Source organism: Mytilus edulis, chromosome 4, assembly GCF_963676685.1.
Source record: "Mytilus edulis chromosome 4, xbMytEdul2.2, whole genome shotgun sequence".
In the NCBI taxonomy this organism is placed as follows: domain Eukaryota; kingdom Metazoa; phylum Mollusca; class Bivalvia; order Mytilida; family Mytilidae; genus Mytilus; species Mytilus edulis.
In genome coordinates this window covers 53928292-53950533 of record NC_092347.1, presented here as the reverse complement: position 1 = coordinate 53950533, position 22242 = coordinate 53928292, and the positions used below count along the sequence as shown (strand labels likewise).

Here is a 22242-nt window from a genome sequence, read left to right as displayed (position 1 = left end):
TATAGTTGTTAATTTCTGTGTCATTTTGGTCTCTTGTGGACAGTTGTCTCATTGGAAATCATACCACATCTTCTTTTTTATATTAAATATTTTAAATTGAAACACTCCACATTATTTTCGGAGACAACAAGTGAAAATAAAAGAATCATTTGTTTCAGACATATTCAATTCTACACAATCAAGAAGTTTTTTTTAATTTTTCAATCTGAATTTAATACAAAAAGTAAGTACAAACGTCATAGTTGATACGATGTATAGTATTATTAATAGTAAAACGTCGCCAGGAATCCTCACAGACAAGCCTTATAATGCCAAAGGACAAGCTTCAATTCATCATACTATAAAAATGTAAATTTATGACTTGGATGGAGAGTTGTCACATTGACACTTACACCACATCTTTTTATATCTATGTGTAGGGTACTATAGATAAGGCCTTCAAACATCAACTTAAACTACCGGTTAACCGGTTAATCGTTGAACAATTATCCGAGTAAACAGTAAGGCAAAAGTATGCTATTTGACAACACTACTTATTATGATTTATAAGATAACTTAGGGAGCTACCATTTGATTTTTATGGGGGGGCTAGGATGAAATTTGAAAAAAATAGGCAGGACAGGAGTTTTGAGTAAAAAAAAAGGCAGGATGAGAATTTAGGTAAAAAAAAGTCAGGATAAACTTATAAAAAAAAGGCAGGACCGAATAGAGTGAAAAATAAAAAGGCAGGACAGAGATTACAACTAAAAAAAAATGCAGGACAAAATTTTTCATCCTAGCCCCCCCATAAAAATCAAATGGTAGCTCCCTTATTTGGTATAACGCTTCCTTGCAAGGTCTACATGGCAATCAGACAAAGTTCACCTGACCTTGACCTCATTTCATGGATTTTTAAAAAACTAATGTAAATTAAAACAATTTTATTTATCAACAGCAACAACTGTATCAGTGAAGATATCAATTATTATCAAACATGAAAAGTGTTTCATACATAAGTGTGAGTGTTGAAAAGTGTATATTTTCTGTCTAAATATGAATTGTAGATAAAAATTCAAAGATTTTTCATATTATTTATCAAAATAAATGTCATACAAATTCAGACTTTCTGAATAATATTCTGAACAGAAATCGTAATATGGTCACAAGACTAGCATGATTTTCTATCTGATTATTTTCAATTTTTTAATGAAAAAAAACAATGTTCCATTTATCATATGAAAAATATAATAATTTTTTGAACATTTCAGACTTCTTTTGTTGCTTAATACAATTCATAAGATTACATGAATGGAACCAATACTGATTTATCAAACAAGATTTTTCTACAAATTTTTCCACCAAGCAATGATGAAAACAATCAGAATTTCACATTCATGTTTAAATTAGAAATAGCATTCTGATAAAAAGTCAAGTACTTTAAATGAGCACAGAGCTTCACAATTCAGATCTAGTTCCAGGACTATACAGTCAAATTGAAAGCTCTTAATTTAACACAAATAAAAATTTAATATGCTTGAACAATAATAATTGCTAATACTGTAATGATGAATTCTAATGAATTAAATACAAGTCTAAAACTGCAATGCTTTAAATCCTAATAGTAACAAATTCAACCAGATGCTCTGCAGGGTGCAGCTTTATACGACCGCAAAATTCCAACACTGAACAGTTGGGGCAAGTATAGACACAACATTCAAGCTTGATACAGCTCTGAATTTGGATTGTGATCAAATTTTTGACATAATATAGGTTTCTGACACAAAACATATTTCCTGTTCTTACGAATCTATTGTACAATAATGTGCAATTAAAGATATCTTCTTGAAACTTTTCAAAAGTTTGAATTTGACAAATTTTTGAGAAAATTTTTTTGAGGGGTTGACCCCCCCCTTGGAGCAATTACCCCCACACTTACTCCCAGCCTTTCCTGTGTAGTATGGAATCTTGTAGTACAATTTCAGAGAGATCCATACACTTAAACACAAGTTATTGTCTTGAAACTAGAAAAATGCTTGTTTTTGGTCCTTTTTTGGCCCCTAATTTTTGCATAAATGGGAAAATTACTCCCAAACTAATGTCAGCCTTCCTTTTGTGATATGAAACCTTGTGGTACAATGTCAGAAAGATCCATACACTTACACACAAGGTATTGTACAGAAACTACAAAAAAGCTTGATTTTGGCCCCTTTTTGGCCCTTAATTCCTAAACTGTTGGCACCATAACCCCCAAAATGAATCCAAACCTTCTACTTGTGGTATTTAACACTGTGGTACAATGTCACAGCAATAGAAATACTTATACACTAGTTTTTATTTAGAAAGAAGAAAAATGCTTGTTTTGGGCCCCTTTTGGGCCTTAATTCATAAACCCTTGGGACCATAATTTCCAAAATCAATCCCAACCTTCCATTTGTGGTATTGAACCTTCTTATTGAATTTCAAGAGATCCATTCACTTAAACTAAAGTTATTGTCCGGAAACCAAATTTGTCTTTGGACAACGACGCAGACGACGACATCATACCATTATACGATCCCAAAAAAATGTTTGCGGTCATATAAAAAATAGTGTTAAAAACATTACAAAATTTAATGAAAAAACATCATTCACTGGGGAGCATGGTTATCAAATGGTCTAAGTAGTTCATCTTCAGAGATATTAAACCTGTCAATTTATGTTGTAAGTTTGAATCCAGTTCTTGGCAAGGTGTGTTTGAGTTCAATCTTAAAATTGACAAGGAACACCAGTTTCGTAATGATTGTAAATGGGAACACTGAGTAGTCTTGCTGCTTTCATCAAGAAAAAAAACCTTCATATTTACAATAACTGATTTCCTTTAATGTAAACTAAAAGAATGACATTTGAAAATTTGTGAATCAAGCACATCAATCTTTAATAAGAATTATCTTTAAAAAATAATTCAGAAATTTGAATATAAAAAAAGAATGGTATGATTGACAATCGCTTGATAACTGACTCTTTTTATATAGTAAATTTATGACTTTATGTTCTAGAGGTCTTCTTGTGCAGTATTTAAATTTTTTTCAGTCAGTTCCCTCAACCTTAAATTTAAAAATCAAAATATAATATATATATATACCAATGCAAACTATCAAAAACATAAATACAGTAAAATTTTTACAAAATAAGACAATATAAATCTGTTCCTCCATATTTCGTCTCAAATATAATTTTCTAAGACATCTTATGAAATTTTTAAGACTAGATCTATTTCTCCTTCCAAAAAATGAAGGCTAAATAAATTTCATCAATGGCTATTATTTTATCATAATTCTGTTAATATAATAGTTACAGGATATTGAGTTTATGTATGTAATATTTAACAGTTACAGAACATCAAGCATAAGTTGGCATATAAGCTGTGAATAGGTTGAAATAATTTGTGTAGATTGCATGTCTTTGTCAGATTAGACATTGCGGAAAACCAAAACCATAAATTTATAATTGTATGTCTATTTGATGTTTGCAAAATTATAAAAAGAAGGTACCAGTACGATGTGGAAAGGATTTTTTGCAGTATATTCTCATATCTAAACTCGAATTTGTATATACATGTATGATTTTAATTGTAAAACTGCAATTGAAATATATTGCAAATGCATATTGAGAGTACCAGTAATTATAAACTACAAACTAACATTTCTTTACCAGATATTTTGGTAGAAAAATTTCTTGAGATGCCAGACCTCCAGTATTTGTTAAAAATTTTGAAGTTTGTTCTGTCAGATTCAATTGATTGCAAATAACAATCTTGAAAATAAAAACAAATCTTGGCAAGAAGAGAATGTAAATTAATGATTATCTATTCTTAAATATCATGCTCATTTTCTTAATAACAGTTATAACTGCATCTTTGTAAGTATGATTAAAGCCACAACAAACACAAACCCTGAATCACTACCTTTTTTATATTCATCTAAAGCAATGCAATTTTATTTAGAGCATTGAGATTTTGATTTTTTTTGGTTAAATTTAAATATTTTTAAAACTGATAATGACAGATGAATCAAAATGCAAGAAAATTGAATTAAAAGACTGAAAATCATTAATTTACTCTCTTGGTATTACAAAAAAGCATGTTAATCATTATACATTTTGTACCAAGACAAAAACTATTCATGTACTAAGCTATTTAAATGACAGTCACATCTCCTAGTACTCAGTTTCAACAATCAACATCAAAATATCATTTTGGCATATCAGTTATCACACATTATGCTTCAGTTGTAACTCAGCTATTTTATAAACAATAAGTCTAAAATTGTTATTAAAGCCCTTTGTTGAAGTAGACACAATCATGTGGACTTGATGCGGAAAGTTTTTCTTGCAGTTCTTTTTCAATATGGTTTATACGCATGGAACTGTAAAAGAAAAGTTCATATACTTATTACATTTATAATCAAGCATTCAAATCCTGTTATTAAAGGCAGATACTATAAATATTTTAGAATCTATAATAAATGTAGAAAAGATAAATATAAGCAATTTATCAATTCCATGCTACAAAAAATTGATACTCTTAGAGTAGAAAACCCTAAGCAGTATTGGAAATTAATAAATGACATTCAGGATAGCAAAAACGAAAACTGCTCTTCACAAATTGATTCTGATACATGGGCCAATCACTTCTGTAATCTTCACACTGCAATTGATAACACATTTTATTCACGACTTAACCAGTTGGAAATGATCCTGAATGACAAAGATTTTTTTTTAGTTTTTAATGATTTAGATAATGATATTAGTAAAAAAGAAATTTCTAATGCTATTGCGAGCTTAAAATCAGGCAAGGCCTGTGGACCTGATTTGATTTCAAATGAAATGTAAAAAATATAGTCAGTCATATTTGATAGGTTGCTTATATAAATTATTTAATTTGTGCCTCAAGAATAGTGTGTACCCAAAGATTTGGGCTGATGGTTTTATTTCGCCAATTTTTAAATCAGATGATCCTTGTGATCCATCTAACTATAGAGGTATAACAATTACTAGTACAATTGGTAAACTTTTTAACAATATTTTGAATACAAGACTTGACAAATTTTTGTACCAAAACAACTTAATTCATAATTCTCAGATTGGCTTTACAAAAAATGCCAGAACTTCAGATCATATATTTATTTTGAAAACACTGATAGACAAATACTGTCACAGTAAAGAGGGTAGACTATATACTTGTTTTGTAGACTTTCGCAAAGCATTCGACAGTGTAATTCATATAGGTCTTAAACTGAAGCTTATTAATATGAAAGTTGGTACTCTATTTTATAATACTATATCAGATATGTATAATAATAGTAAAGCATGTGTAAGAGTTGGAGCTTCTCTCACTGACCCTTTTAGCATTAAATTAGGTGTAAGACAAGGAGACAACTTGAGTCCTTCATTATTTAAAATTTTTATAAATGACTTCCCATCTTATCTTGACTCCTGTCTGGATGCAGTTTCCCTAAACTCAGAGAAATTAAATTGTTTGATGTATGCGGATGATATTGTGATTATGTCAACATCAGCCACAGGGCTTCAAAGTAGACTTGATCAGCTAGAAAAATATTGTGCTGACTGGTGCCTGAAAGTTAATATTAGAAAGACTAAAGTCATAATTTTTAATAAGGCTGGAAGGAAAATTCAGGAGAATTTTCGACTGCAGAATAACTTTATTGACTGTGTCGCTCATTACAAATATTTAGGTGTTCACTTTACTGCATCTGGAAGTTTTCATCTAGCTAAAACTGAACTTTATAATAAGGCTCTTAAGGCCTACTATAAACTTAGAAAGGATCAATTTGTCTCCTGGAATAAAATCTTGTGTTCATATTTTTGATCATACCCTTAAACCCATTCTGTTATATAATTCAGAGGTATGGGGAGGTTATAATGTCTCTTGTAATAAATTACAGTCTTCCTTATTTAATCTTGAAAATATTTTTAAAAATCTTAAGTGTGAGAATCTCCATGTTAAATTTTCTAAATTTATACTTGGTGTACACAAAAGGAGTGTCAATTTTGCTGTATTATCAGAACTGGGACATTTTCCCTTACATTATGATATTGTAAAGTCAATTGTAAAATACTGGTATAGATTTGAAAATCTTACGACTGAATTCAGTCTATTGAAAGATGCTTATAAATGCAGCCAAGAGCTTCACAAATCTAACATAACTTCTTGGTTCTCATTTGTTAAAAAAGTATTAGAAGTTTTTGAAATTAAACAAGAAGTAAAACATTTCGGACAATATAAATTTTTAAACATATCTAGTAAATTAATTCACACTAATATATTAGCAATTGGTATGCTAGCCAAAATAAAGCTTCTGATGGAAAACTGTTTAACTATGTGAAATTTAAGAATTTTGGTTATGAAAATTATCTTTCTTTAATTAAGAACTTTGATTTTAGAAGATCTATATGCAAATTATGTATTTCTGCTCATAAGCTTCAAATTGAAGTTGGTCGTTTTTCAAATATTCCACGAAATGAAAGAATTTGCAAAAAATGCTCCTCTGGCTGTGTTGAAGATGAAATCCATTTTTTAACTAACTGTGAAAATTTTAAATCAGATAGAGATGCTCTCTTTGACTTTGTTTGCCAAAGAATTCCAAATTTTTTTATACTTGATAATCAGCATAAATTTATTTATTTATTAAACTGTGAAGACAATCAGGTCCTTAATGCTGTTGGTAAATTTATTAAAGTGAATATGAGTTAGTAATTGTATTGTAACTGTATGTAAAAAAAAATGTTTGTATCTATGTATCTATGCAAATCAATATTCTTTTGCCTTATTCATGTATACTCTGTATGCCCCTTGTGGGCCCTTAATTGGAAATAAAATATGTTCTGTTCTGTTCTGTATTTATATAGCAAATCAATTTACCCAGAACTTCAATTGGTCGATAAAGTATTCTAAAAGAGTCACTATATATTACCATATCTTTTGAAGTAAAGACTAGTGTTTACATTTTCTACATTCACACATGACTATCTTATAGGCACCTTTTTGATTGAATGGAAGCAGTTACATCTGGGACACGGAAATCGGTACCTCATAAATATATATTCCTGCTATCCTTGGCTAGCAAAGACGAATGGCATAAAAAGTTAAAAGATTTCGAGAGAAAAATCAGGAATATTTTCACAGGTTTAGGAGTTGGTTATAAATGTGTACTGTATACATTGTGTGTATGACAATGTCCATGTCATGTCAAAATTGGACCAAAGTCATTTGAATGAAGAAATAAAATATGAAGTAGCAGCAGTTGCACATACAAAATAGAGACAGAGAGACTTTCCATTTGCTATACACTTCCTATTTTAGAAATCAGGCAATACAAAAATATATAAAAAATATGGGACAAAATATTCAATGTTTCTCTTCATTCAGCAACATTGTATCTGCATGGTCAGGTTACTTCATTTTCTTCATTTTCCCCAGATTGATGTTTATAAATGTCCCTTTTTAAAGGAATCAATTATATGTAAGGGAGATAACTCACCATAAGTAAACTGAATAGGTATAGAAAATCGTGTTATTACAGCTTCTTATTTTAAAACAAAGACAAAAAGTTTGAAAACAAAAACAAAAATGCTTTTACATATTTGGAGTATAATCTTTATGTTATTTATTTATATATTTGCTAAGTTGATTGAGTGAAATTTTACATAACTGTCATAACCATCTTTCAATTAGAAAATAAATTATCAGTGTGTCATAATAAATAATATAAGATTTAAATAAATGTCAGATGTGACAAAATAACATACCTTTTCTGTGGAAACAATGCACAACACAATGGAGTGGCAAACAACAAACTAAAAATAAACAAAAATAAAGTATCTAGTTTTTATCTAACAGCAAAACAAATATAAAATGAAATTGTAATGACTAGTTGTGTACTCAATATATACTGATTATCAGGATTTATGCTAACTGTTACTTTACATTATCAGCTGTCAGTCAAAATATAAAGATTGATCACATATTTTAAACAAAAAAGTTTGAAAAAAAAGTATCATATATATCGAGCAGATGATTTATTCATATAAAGAATTAGTTCAGATTTATTGCGAACCAAATGGAAACTTACCACAGAATGGTCTGCTCTTGACCAAGGTATTTAAACTTTTGTAAGTTTACCTGTCCCATTGAATCAATACAATAGCTATTTTTAAGGTCTTTCCTCTCCGCGAGGAAAGACCTTATTGTTTTTCTCCTGTTTTTTTTTTTAAGGTCTTTCCCCTACATGGGAAAAACCTTATTGTTTTTCTAATGTTTTTTTAAGGTCTTTCCTCTCCACGAGGAAAGACCTTATTGTTTTTCTCCTGTTTTTTAAGGTCTTTCCCCTACATGGGAAAGACCTTATTGTTTTCCTAATGTTTTTTTTTCTTTTTTTTCTTTTTTTTCTTCCAACATTTTTTTGACATGCCCGCTTCTTGTTTCTGTTGAAGTTATTAAGACCAAATATGGACCATCGATAGACCTCACCAAGATGTATTACCAAATGACTCTGTTAAGGATTTCATCATCCCCTTTATGAGTTATCTCCCTTTTATTGATTTTTTTCAACATGGCCCTCCCTCGTTGGTTTTAAAGATATCATGACCTTAATTGGACAAAATGTAGATCTTATCATGATTTATTACCATGTGAGGCTGAATAGGATTTCATCGTCCCCTATGAGAGTTATATCCCCTTGAAACAATTTCTTTCCTTTGCATTTTTCTCAAAACGTATAAGAGATAGAATCAATTTAAAAACGGCAACATGTACAGGAACAGATGGCAATGTTAATGAACATGTACAATCATTTTGTTATTAACCCTTATAAAGAGTTATTCCCCTTAAAAAATTGTACATAATTTTAGAAAAATTGTATTTCCAGAACCGGAAGTCGTAGAGACTTTGGACCTTCACCAATAATCTTTAATTCATGTGACCTTTAATATGCACCCAAGGTCAAAGGTCACAGAGTGCAAAAAAAAATTACGCTGCAATTTCAAGCTTACATATTAGGAAAACGATAAAACTTTGCTGCATACATACAGCGTATAAAATGTTCCTCTCGACGAGCTCTACATTTTATATAATAAGCCCAAGGTAACAGATATCAACCTACTATAAACTGCAAAGATGATCAGTAATTCAAGACCTTCAATTTGAGGTCAATGTCAGGTCATGATGAAATTTCACCTTGACCTTCACATTATACTATGACCTTGACCTTATGAAATTTGAAAGGTCAAGTGGTCCTGAGTTGAATGGTGATAGTCCCATGTCTCAACGACTTCCGGTTCTGAAGATTGGTATTAAATCATATATTTGATGATTAATTGTGACCTTGGTGAACTTTGAAATTGTCCCAATTCTTTTCTATAATGTTGTCCTTTAACTGTAAATCATTTACCATTTAACAGATTTGAGATATCTATTGTCGTTTTAGAGATAATGCAGTTTGAAATTTTGCAAGCAGCGGCATGTATTTCTGAATCAACAAGAGCTTACCACTTAAAATGTTTAAGAAATTGAAGAGGTTAACATAGTTATATGTTTGACCAAATACCAAAAACATTCCATTTAAAAAAACACCAAAAAATCATTTTGAAATTTTCATGTTTTGCATTGACTTTGTAAATTTCATAACTTCTATTTATATCGTTGATATTGCATCATTTTTGGCACTTTGTCAAATGGGGTCATCTGATATATCAAATTGAAGGTCTCAATAAACTCTACTTAAAAATGAAAATTTTAAACCTCTTTTTCATCCCAGGTGGAAGGGTGGGGTCATTTAGTGCAAACATTCAAATTTCTCAGATGGTAAGGTTGTCCCATATCAAATGAAAGAAAATAAAGTGTACATTTCAAATTTCAAATTGACGTCCCCCCAAAATAGGTTGGATGGGGTCATTGAGTGCAAAAAATAAATTTTCTTTTACGATAGGGTTGTTGTATATCAAATGAAAGGTCATGATGTGTACATTTGAAATATCAAATTCCCGACCTCCAAAAATAAGTTGGATGGGGTTATTTAGTGCAAAAATCAAACTTTTTAGAACATGGTGTTGTCGCATATCAAATGAAAGCTCATCTACCCTGTGTTACATATATCATACTTCAAATCTCAAAAATGTAGGCGGATGAGGTCATTAAGTGTAAAAAGCAAAAAGTTTCAGAAGGTATGCTTGTCGTATATCAAACGAAAGGTCATACAAAGTACATTACGAAAACATCACTTTTACAGGAAAGACCTTTCAATTGTTTTACTAACAATTGAGATACTAGTTTTTTTTTTTTTTCATCCAGCATTTGTTTGACATGGCCTCCCCTCGTTTCTATTGGAGTTATCAAGACCAAATATGGACCATCGGTAGACCTCATCATGAAGTATTACCAGATGAGGCTGTGTAGGATTTCAACATCCCCTTAAGAAGTTATCTCCATTTTATTGTTTTTTTTCGACATGGCCCCCCCCCCCCCCCCCCTCATTGTTTTTAAAGATATCATGACCTTATTTGGACAATAGTTAGATCTCATCATGATGTGTTACCATATGAGGCTGCTAAGGATTTCATCATTCCCTATGAGAGTTACGTCCCCTTGAAGCAATTTCTTTCTTTTACATTTTTCTCAAAAAGTGTTCAAGATAGAATCGATTTGAAAACGGCAACATGTACAAGACCAGATGGCAATGATAATAAACATATACAATCATTTTGTTGTTAACCCTTATAAGGAGCTATTTCCCTTGAAAAAATATACACAATTTTTGAAAAATTGTATCTCAAGAACCGGAAGTTGTAAAGACTTGGGACCTACACCAATAATCTTAAGTTCATGTGACCTTTAATTTGCACCCAAGGTCAAAGGTCACTAAGTGCAAAAAAAAATTACGCTGCAATTTCAAGCTTGCATATTAAGAAAACGATAAGAGTTTGCTGCATACTTACAGCGTATAAAATGTTCCTCTCGACGAGCTCTACATTTTATACACTGAGGTCAAAAGTGTCCGACTGTCTGTTCAAAAGTTACAACGGGATGATTTGTAAAAGTATAGTATTGTGTGTATATCTTTTTAAAAGTAACAGATATTAACCTACTATAAACTGCAAAGATGATCAGTAATTCAAGACCTTCAATTTGAGGTCAATGTCAGGTCATGTCGACATTTCACCTTGACCTTCACATTATACTATGACCTTGACCTTATGATATTTGAAAGGTCAAGTGGTCCTGAGTTGAATGGTGATAGTCCCATGTCTCTACGACTTTCGGTTCTCAAGTTTGGTATTGCATCATTTATTTGATAATTAATTGCAACCTTGGTAAACTTTGAAATTGTCCAAATTCTTTTTCTATAATGTTGTCCTTTAACTGTAGATCATTTATCATTTAACAGATTTGAGATATCTATTGTCGTTTTAGAGATAATGCAGTTTGAAATTTTGCAAGCAGCGGCATGTATTTCTGAATCAACAAAAGCTTACCACTTAAAATGTTAAAGAAATTAAAGAAGTTAACATAGTTATATGTTTGAACAAATACCAAAAACATTCCATTGAAAAAAACACCCAAAAAAATCAATTTGAAATTTTCATGTTTTGCATTGACTTTATAAGTTTCATAACTTCTATTTATATCGTTGATATTGCATCATTTTTGGCACTTTGTCAAATGGGGTCATCTGATATATCAAATTGAAGGTCTCAATAAACTCTATTTAAAAATGAAAATTTTAAACCTCTTTTTCATCCCAGGTGGAAGGGTGGGGTCATTTAGTGCAAAATTCAGATTTCTCAGATGGTAAGGTTGTCGCATATCAAATGAAAGAACATAAAGCGTACATTTCATATTTCAAATTCCCGACCTCCAAAAATTAGTTGGATAGGGTTATTAAGTGCAAAAATCAAACTTTCTTAAACATGGCGTTGTCGCATATCAAATGAAAGCTCATCTACTCTATGTTACATATATCATAATTCCGATCACAAAAATGTAGGCGGATGAGGTCATTAAGTGTTAAAAGCGAAAAAGTTTCAGAAGGTATGCTTGTCGTATATCGAACGAAAGGTCGTACAAAGTACATTACGAAAACATCACTTTTACAGGAAAGACCTAGTTCTCTGTGTAGTTTATTCATTTGGGACCTTTAAATTTCTTCTAGGAGAAATCTATCACTCATTGATTAATTTACCTGACCAAAATAATATCCTCTTTGATGATTGAAAAACATGTATAAACTTGCATCAACTGCATGTGATACAGTATTTATTCAATTTTAAATAATACTAGAACACACCCGCGAAATCGCGGGCATTCAGACCGTAGTTTAAAGTATGTAAAGTGCTGTTGGAAGAATTTTGTAAAATATTGAATGACTGGAGAATTTCAGCAAATGTATCATAAGTCATAGGTTATTGGGGACAGGAAAATGTTTTTTTTTATCCCTCCTTCTTCATTTCCAAAATTCCCAATTTTTGGTTTTCTATCAATTTCAATATGAACATACATTTAGTATGTTATGAACATTTAAGTAAGGAACCTGTAATTCAGTGGTTGTCGTTTGTTTATGTGTTACATATTTGTTTTTCGTTCATTTTTTGTACATAAATATGGCCGCTAGTTTTCTCGTTTGAATTGTTTTACATCGTCATTTCGGGGCCTTTAAAAGCTGAGTATTCGGTATGGGCTTTGTTCGTTGTTGGAGGCCGTTCGGTGACCTATAGTTATTAATTTCTGTGTCATTTTGGTCTCTTGTGGAGAGTTGTCTCAACATGGCAATCATACTACATCTTTTTTTTGTTGTTGTAATAAATGAATTTTGTAAAAGATTTAATGACTGGAGAATTTCAAAAAAGGTATCAAAAGTTCACATGAATAATTTTAGCGCTTATCTGTATATTATGAACATTCATTGCTATATAAATAAAGTGTATTTACTTTCAATTCCAAGTTTACTAATCGATCCATGGTGGTCAGTTGATATAGTATACAGACCCTCTCCATTTAATAAACTCTGTGACCGCCGTGGATAGTTAACTTGAAAATGATAGCAGATAGAATTAAAATACACTTTATTCGTAGTATATGTATGTTCAAAGTGTACAGAAAAACGCAAACCGGAAGTCTAATCTGACTTAAAATTTCGTCCAATGACGGGACAATATCCGGATGCCTTTTTTCTCGTTTTTCTCCCAAAATAACTCAATCTGAATAATCACATAAATGGATGACAAATGCGACTATGCACTGTACCTATATGAAACAGAGGCGTGTTGATTAATGTATTGTGGAAAGAAGAGAAGCGACACCCAAAATGAGGTCTTCTCGTTTAATAGTATAGATATTTTCAATCTGTTCAATATAAACACTGATTCAATTATAAAAAGTTTATTTCTGATTTTTTTTTACTACTGTTCCAAAGAATATGCATGTTTTTTTTGTGGTTGTTCAGTTATAAAGAATACATTTATGAAGATCTTAATTTAAACATTATAGTTTTCAAATTTTAATTGTGAACACACTAAAAAAGCTAATTTTAATAGGTAAAATATTGAAATTTGATCAGAAATCAACTTTTAATTTTTAAATCAGTGTTTATATCAAACAAATTGAAAATGTGTTATTGATATTGAATAAATACAACATCACATGCAGTTTTGTAATTCCTTATTTGTACATGTATTTTCATCATTGACAGTTCAATTTTTTGTTCAGGTAAATTAATCAATGAGTGATAGATTTCTCTTGGAAAAAATTTAAAGGTCCTGTTGAATAAACTTCACAGAGAACAAAAGCTATTGTATTTGTTAGATGGGACAATAGAACTTGCAAAAGATTGAATCAAGAGGTTACTTGCAGGTGAATCTATGGAAAACTATCATAGGGTTCGCAATAACTTACAAAAATCCTACAAGTCCAATTTGCACTGGAGCATTCAACCATGGCTGTAAAGAAAACAAAATAATATGACTGAAAATTCATGTGTTTATTTGATTTTTTACATAAGTTTCCCTTTTCTTACTTCATAAATCTGTAGTACATATAATTGTCATCATTACAGAACAATCAAAATTATATTTTATAAACATTTCGTTGCTCTTATATTGAATCAGTTGAATCACAATATTAAAGAATATGAATAAGAATAAGAATACTTTAATAATCCAATTATGGACCCTTGTGGGTTATAAATTTCATACAATGATTACAATGATTTGTATTATAACAATGAAATAATAAAATAAAATACATCACAATAGAACACTGAACACATGGAAGAGAAATTAATATGGGAGACAATCAATTTATGTAAGGATTATTCCCCTTTAAATAGACATGGTGTTTCTAGCTGCATAAAATGAAATGCAGCACCAACTGATTAGATATAAGGGTAGTTAACTCCCACCGCAACCAATTTCTAGATATTTATGTATATATATTTTTTTACAATTGCAAGAATATGATAAGCACCTTAAAAATTTGACTGCAGTTTATTATATAAGCATTTACATATAAATAGATGAAATATGCATACACATAGATGGAGTAATTTGTATTTAATTTATTTTTTTGAATTTAAAATATATATGGATCAGCTAAAAGAGATTTAGCCATTTACAATATAACAGCTTTGCAATAATATCTGAACGAAAAACATGCTCTAATTTGAAGGTCAAATACTAAATTAAAATCTATGCAGCTCATATTCTGGAGCTGTTATCATGCTATCAGTACTTCATAGTCATTCTAGTTATAACTTTAAAAAATATTCCCAACTTCAGAGAAAATTATATTGGCCAATATCCCTTATACTCCATTTGCCAATTACTGTTATTAACCCTGTGTTTAGAGATCCCTATTTTAAATGTTGTCTCCCTTATGAGAGACACTAATTTTTATTTACAATGGAGAGCTAGCAGAAAGAGAAAATTTACCTGTGCGTAATGTGAGTAATCTTTAATGTTTTCAAATCTTTTAATTACATTAATTTGTTGTTCAGCTTAATACTTTTGACATCAGAAATTACTTTTCATGAAAAGTGAGTAAACCGCCGATACATCACTTTCAATTCATCATGCTTTGCATTGGCAATAGCCAATTTTGTCCGGTATAGAACCAGTCTACAGGTGACAAAGGGAGATAATTCGTGTAAAAAGTGTGTAATAACAGAATCAAATTGGCAAATGGACTATTATGCACCTCAAATGAGAAACACAACTATAAATAGAATATGAAAATGATATTGCACATGATGCTATTTCAATAATTGACTGAGCTTAACAAATTGTACTTTTTTGAAGAGCAGATGAAAAAAGATGTCAAACTAGTCTGTGGAGTAAGTTAGTGTTGGTTCACATAATTTATGAAAAACGCTTTTTTATCACATATAAAAGTCATATTAACTTACCTTCATGAAAGCTTTGCTTTCCAGAGCATGCATTATAAATGGTGGGGTTACTGTAAAATAAAAAAATATTTCTACATATCTATTTTATCACAATTTCACAATACAGTTATGAGATTTACAAATAAAAGCTTCATTGTCATAATACACTATGTGATCATTTAAATGACCAGGACAAAGATTCAGTCTTCTTTACTACAGTTTAACATATGATCCTGTAAAACACCAAATTACTTCATCAAATCTATAGAAACAATTAATTGTGATAACCTTTTCCAGGGCATCATAAACAGAACTTTTAAAACTTCTCCTATGCCTCATTCACCTGCATGTGTCACTGCACTCATGACTATTGTTAAAGAGATGATTTTTTTTTAATGTCAATTATGTCATATATTTTATATTTTGTTAGTATCATTCTTAAATGACACATTGATTGATTGATTGTTGATGTTTTATGTCACTTTTAAGCGCCACTTTTTGGCTTTTTTGTGGCAGTCAGTTTTTATGGTTGGAGGGAGCCGGAGTGCCGGAGAAAACCTGACCTTCTATAGGAAAACTGACAATCTGAGTCAATTAAGATTTGAGTCAAGTGCAACCACAAGAGCGTGGTTTGAACTAACAACTTCAGTGTTGACTGACTAGCGAATAAAAAACTACTTAGACTACTTGGCCACCAAGGCCCCTACATGTCACATGTTTTATAACAATTACTGGAATAATAAAATTTGTTTCAATATTAAAATGTAATACACTTACACATTCCAGGAGCTGCCATACAAATTCTAGAAAACAGAACTAATGCTATGGCCTTTTCTGCTGCCTTTTTAGATTCTCCAACTCTGTTGCCATCAGCATCATACACAGGTATACCTTCTAATAATTCCCTGTAATAAATACAAGTCATGCATGTATAATTAATACCCTTAAGTATCATCAACACATATTTTTTACTATGTCAAAATTTTAAAATCTTCAGTAAGAAAATAAAATCACTATGCCCCAAAACAGTATGTTTACCTGCCAGGTAGTTATTTGTGGTACTTCACCTTAATGAAATTTCGTAATTTTTTTAATTTCTGAAACCACCATCTGATGAACATTTAAACCAGATATTATTTCTACTAATGAAATCTATGACTGTATTCACTCCTTTCAACAGTCTACTTTTAGTGTTGATTGAACTTTAACTATAAAATTGCTACTCCACTACCCATATGCATTATACTTACGAATTGCATGTTCCTAGGAAAATGTTTTAAGGTTATAACCAAAAATTAATAGTCAGATATGTTTTAAGGTTATAACCAAAAATGAATAGACAAATACTGGAAATATACAGAGCAACTAGCAATGGTTAGTCTCAGTGACAAAGCACTGTAAATTAAAATGTTGGTTTCTTTTTACCAAACATCCAAAACGTATGCCTAAGCAGTTTCATTGTCACGATTAACAGCTCTGCAATGTAAGTTCTTTACCTTACTACAGTGTGGCATTATTCATTTTTATATCTGACCATCTATCATCTATTCTTAGTTTGAGCAATTGAATGGTAGTTAGTTCTTGTAGTATTGAAGCTGAGGTGTTGCTTTTAAAATAAAGAATGGTGGTCACCTGTTTCAAAGATTGTTCTTCTTACAAGCTGTACATTAACCTACTTTTCATCATTGGTAAACTTGTATATTAGCAGCAGTTATTGTCCTTTATCAAACATTTTGTTCTCACATGTACGTTTTTGCATGCCCAATAATAGCCGGAAATCAAGGTTGGTTATTTACCCTTGGGGCCAATATCAATATCAGCCCTCGAAAATCCATATTAATCCCCAAACTTTGAATTCTTGTAACCTGTCAATTAAAAACTATTTATAAGTTGGTTATTTGCCCTCTGGGTCAAAACCCATATCGTGCCAAGAATTCTTTTTCTTCAAATATTTATTTATTATTAAACATAATTTGATATTAGCTCTCTTTTTTCTACAGCTTGAAAATATGTCATAAATAGATTATGACATGTCATTTTCCATATGTGCCCTGGTATTAGTCTTCAACCCATATCAAACCCTCAGGCTAAAGCCCTCTGGCTTAATATGGGAGTCTAGGGCTGAAACAGGGCCAATATGGAAAATGCCATGTTATAATCTATAAGTATTCATCTCCTTCTGATCATTGGTATGTATAACCAGTTGGCAGCAGTTATTGATTGCCCTTGACAAACCTACTTCACATCATAGGTATAGGAATAGGTATATAGTAAGCAGCAGTTATTGCCCTAGACTTATCTACTTCACATCATTGCTTTACTGTTAGCAGCAGTTATTGACCTTGAATTACCTACTTCATGTCATAGGTATAGGTAGACTGAAATCAACAGTTATTGCCCGTGACTTACCTAATTCAAATCATAGGAATAGGTATTCTGTTAGCAGGAGTTATCATATGCCATTGACTTACCTACTTCTCATCATTGGTATATTAATACAATTAGCAGATGCCACAGCAATAAAAGGAACAAATCTGGCAACAATTGGTGGAAATCTCTGTAAGTAAAAGAAAATTGTGTAAAAGGGCAATAACTCCTTTAGGGGTCAATTGATAATTTTGATTATATAAAACTTATTTGTAGATCTTACTTTGCTGAACATTTTTACTGTTAACAGTTTACCTTTATCTATAATAATATTCAAGATAACCAAAAACTGCAAAATTTCCATAAAATTACCAATTCTAACAATGGATTAATAGATTATTTCTGGTTGATAGAACTTAACAATAGGAACACTTTTACTCCTTGTCAGACTTGCTCTAAATGCTTTTGTTTTTGAGATATGCAAAAAAACTGCATTATACCCGATTTTTAGCCATAGTTGCCATGTTTTTTGGCAAAACAGAAAATAAACACATTCTTTATTCTAGTTACCCTAAGGATCATTCAGCTTAAGTTTAGTTGGAATTGGTTCAGTAGTTTCAGAGAAGAAGATGTTTGAAATATTTTACACCTTAAGGACGATGACGATGGAAGATTACGGACAAGAAGTGATGGCAAAAGCTCACATTTCCTTCGGAATAGTCAGCTAAAAATTAGTATCAACAAAACATTTCTTTACTTATAAAATATACAAATTAGAGAGGTGGTAAGTTAATGTAGATAAAATTGCTAATAAATATTCAATGTCATTCTGATATAAGCTCAAGTATTAATTTTAGACATATCAATGAATACTGAGAGGTTCTGAGTTTATTTGTTTTAACCCATTTCAAATAAATTCAAAGTTGTATTAAATACATTAGATTGTAATGAGGTTGATGAGTAAATGGCACAATGGTTGTGATCCAAGGATGGAAAAGATGTTCAGTTTTTTCAGATAATTGTATGAAGTTATGAATGTATGTTTGATTGTTATTTGTTAGAAATGTATAAGTACCTTTACAAGACTCTTAATAGTCATAGCTGTACCAATAGCACCTGCTGAAGCTCCTACATAAGATAAGCCCAACTGTCTGAAATAATGGTTATAAATACTTATTTGTAATACACTGCTAAAATCCATTTTCTGGCTAAAGATGTGACAATTACTTTTTTTAAGCAATGCAATTTTTAACAGCATGCTCAAGGCCGTCGGGTGTGATTGCACCCCCTCTTTCAAAAAAAAAAAAAAAAACATTGGAAGAATTTTCAGGCATGGATGAGCAGTTGTCCTCGACGCTGACGGGTTACCGTGATCTTTCTGTCACAGAATAATGATACAGTTTGAGAGATCATCTTTAGTATGACGTCCATTATTACTGACTGACAAACATATACATTTGTTTATGGGCCAGCTGAAGGACGTTTCTGGGTGAGGGAATTTCTCGCTGCATTGAAGGCCTATGGCTGGCCTTCTACTGTTGTCTGTTCTATGGTCGGGTTGTTGTTTCTTTGACACATTCCCTATTTCCATTCTCAATTTTATTATCTAGAAATTACATTAGATCTGCCAACTCATATTTGCAATCTATACAAAGAAGTACCTATGGTAGCCTTGTAGTAAAGATTCTCCTAATCTCAAAATTGTTTATTGGGGTCAAGGAATTGTATATTTAAAAGGAATGGAAACGCGGCTCGAGATCACACGGGATACCAGATAATAATCCGGTTTATTCGTTGAATGCCAACATCCTTTTATCTACCGACAATTTACCTTTAAAATTATGTTGGCGTTCAAGGAATATATGTGCAAGTAGTTATCACAACAAAAGTGCATGCTTATCAAAACAATCATACTAATTAAACAGATAGGTAAATACAGTTAGCTAAATCTAGTTCATGTTTGTGAAGTTGTTAAAAATCATATTTTGCTGCTCCTGCTTGAACAGAATGGATTCTCTTAAAATGAAACTGTCAAAAGTGTTGCATCACAAAGTCAATATGTGCATATTGTCAGGACTGTAAGGAATTCCAGTTTGCACACATTTTACAATAGACTCTTTGGACTTTGAAGGTTTGTTTTCAATATTTTTATAGTTGTGTGTGCTGTAATATCCTACCATATGACTGATTAAATTTCTTGAAACTTTGTAGCTCGTGTTCGATTACTATTTTGTTTATTTCAGTTTGTTCAGGATATTTTTCTTGGTTATATAATTACACCCTTTTTTATTGTAAGTGATTCGTAAAATAACATTGTTTAGTTGTTTGTCATGTTCGCAACTCATCTGAATTCTTTTTACCATATTTCATGAATTTTCTTGAAACTATTGTAGAGTTTCCAGCTTAGAAGTTATCAAATTAACTGGCTTTGAACTAGCTGTCAGATAACTGCGAGTACTCTCAGATCTGTTCATTGCGTCTTTTTGTGTCGGGATGTATAAGTACCCAGCCACGTCCACTTGTATTTTGTCCATCTGATGTGTTAAGCCTTTTTCAACTGATTTTTATAGTTTGTTGTACTGTTATACCACTGTCCCAGGTTAGGGGAGGGTTGGGATCCCGCTAACATGTTTAACCCCGCCACATTTTTCATGTATGTGCCTGTCCCAAGTCAGGAGACTGTAATTCAGTGGTTGTCGGTTGTTTATGTGTTACATATTTGTTTTTCGTTTATTTTTTTTATATAAATAAGGCCATTAGTTTTCTCGTTTGAATTGTTTTACATTGTCTTATCGGGGCCTATTATAGCTGACTATGTGGTATGGGCTTTGCTCATTGTTGAAGGCCGTACAGTGACCTATAGTTGTTCATGTCTGTGTCATTTTGGTCTATGGTGGATAGTTGTCTCATTGGCAATCATACCACATCTTCTTTTTTTATATTAGTTATTTTTTAAATTTAATTAATTGTACAACTGCAATCTTCATATAGTTTATATTAACTAATAAAATATTTAAAATGATATGGAACTAAACAATTCTCTTATATCCTTTTTTTAGTTTGAAAAAATTGTATTAAACTAAAATTTCATTAAAAATTTTAATATTTCTTATGATATTAACATATTCATTCCAAACATATTTTTTTGATAAAAAGTAATAAAACGTTTTAATTTTCTTTATTTCTTTAAAATTCATTATAATTTTACCCCTAAAATCTACTATTTTTCCTTATGAGAAAGTGATAAAATGTTGCATTTCTATAAAGTTCATTAGTTATTTTTAACAGTTAAATACTTATAAAAACACCTATTGTTATTATATAAACATCTATTGAAATATTTTTGTTGGCATTCAAGGAATAGGTAACATATAAAATGTTGGCATTCGAGGAATACACCTATAATCCATGTCTGACTCGTTATATAAAGAATCATGATGGAGGTCCATTTCCTGTTATATAGATCGATCTTTTAAATTCACGGGGTCATCTTGCTTGAGAAGATATAAAGGAGTGAGAAGCCCAAAATCAAGAGACTATTCCGTGAAACGGCAAGGACTTAGGAATCATTTTAATGCCTCATCGAACATATGTTTGTAATATTTATCATACAAATTCTTATTAATATAGACCTCGGTCTTGAAACTTGATTGAGTTCCATCCGGATTGCAAAACAAAAAATACAGTGTTTTGATTTTTCTCTTAAAGCTCGACAACTACGAAGTGCAAAACAAAATAGTTGATTCCTCATTATGAAGCTGAAACCTTATACTAAGCATTAAGCACTTTTTTTTAGTTTCTGGTAACATTTCTGAATTTTCTACGATTTTTCGAAATTTCAGTTTTTAATTTTATTATTCTGTCAAAACATGTCTTTCAATTTGGGAGTGTAATACAATTTATTTTAAATATTGGAAAGCAGAAAGAACAAAGCGAGAAAATGGGATATAATTTTAAAGAAGAAATATTTTTCTACAGTTTCGTTTAAATTACGAATGCTAAATGTAATTAGTACAATGTAAATGATATTTTTTTTTCATTTAATATGTTGGAAATTTTAAGTAATGCGTCAAAATTGCACCAATACGCCGTATTCTGGTAAGGGTTAAATAACTACTTGTAATAGATGTGACATTGACATACAATTTAATAGCTTAATCTTTTTTTCTATCACATAGAACATGTTGAAAAAAGACCCAATATGACACGAAGACAGTCACAATCCCCTATCTACTAAATGTAACACAAAAAAGTTATTTAGAACTGGCAACGTAAACTACTTCTCAAAAGAACAAGAACTTCTTACTTACAGTTCTGTAGGTCAAATAAAACAAAAGTTAAACCCAAAAGCCTTAACCTTAAAGCACAGCATAATTTCCCAAATTCTTATTAAAAAAACGCTTCTTGTATCGTTGGTATTCCTTTTCCAAAACTTATAAAAAATTAAATGCTTCGCCAATGACCAAAA

At 30.9% G+C, this 22242-nt stretch overlaps 1 protein-coding gene across 2 annotated transcripts in view; it reads right to left on the bottom strand.

Moving 5' to 3' along the window:
* Window positions 1-905: 905 nt before the first annotated feature.
* The window catches only part of LOC139521924 (sideroflexin-1-like), a 60254-nt gene continuing 38917 nt past the window's right edge, over window positions 906-22242 (bottom strand). The window contains exons 5-11 of one of the 2 annotated variants that reach the window (XM_071315684.1): window positions 18850-18925; window positions 17879-17964; window positions 16185-16312; window positions 15429-15478; window positions 13922-13965; window positions 7786-7833; window positions 906-4382 (exon numbers count right to left, since the gene is read on the bottom strand). In XM_071315684.1, coding sequence (XP_071171785.1) covers window positions 4289-4382; window positions 7786-7833; window positions 13922-13965; window positions 15429-15478; window positions 16185-16312; window positions 17879-17964; window positions 18850-18925 — 526 coding nt within the window. In that variant the 3' untranslated portion in view covers window positions 906-4288. The remainder of the gene's footprint in view (window positions 4383-7785; window positions 7834-13921; window positions 13966-15428; window positions 15479-16184; window positions 16313-17878; window positions 17965-18849; window positions 18926-22242) is intronic. The other variant, XM_071315685.1, reaches the window with a different exon arrangement.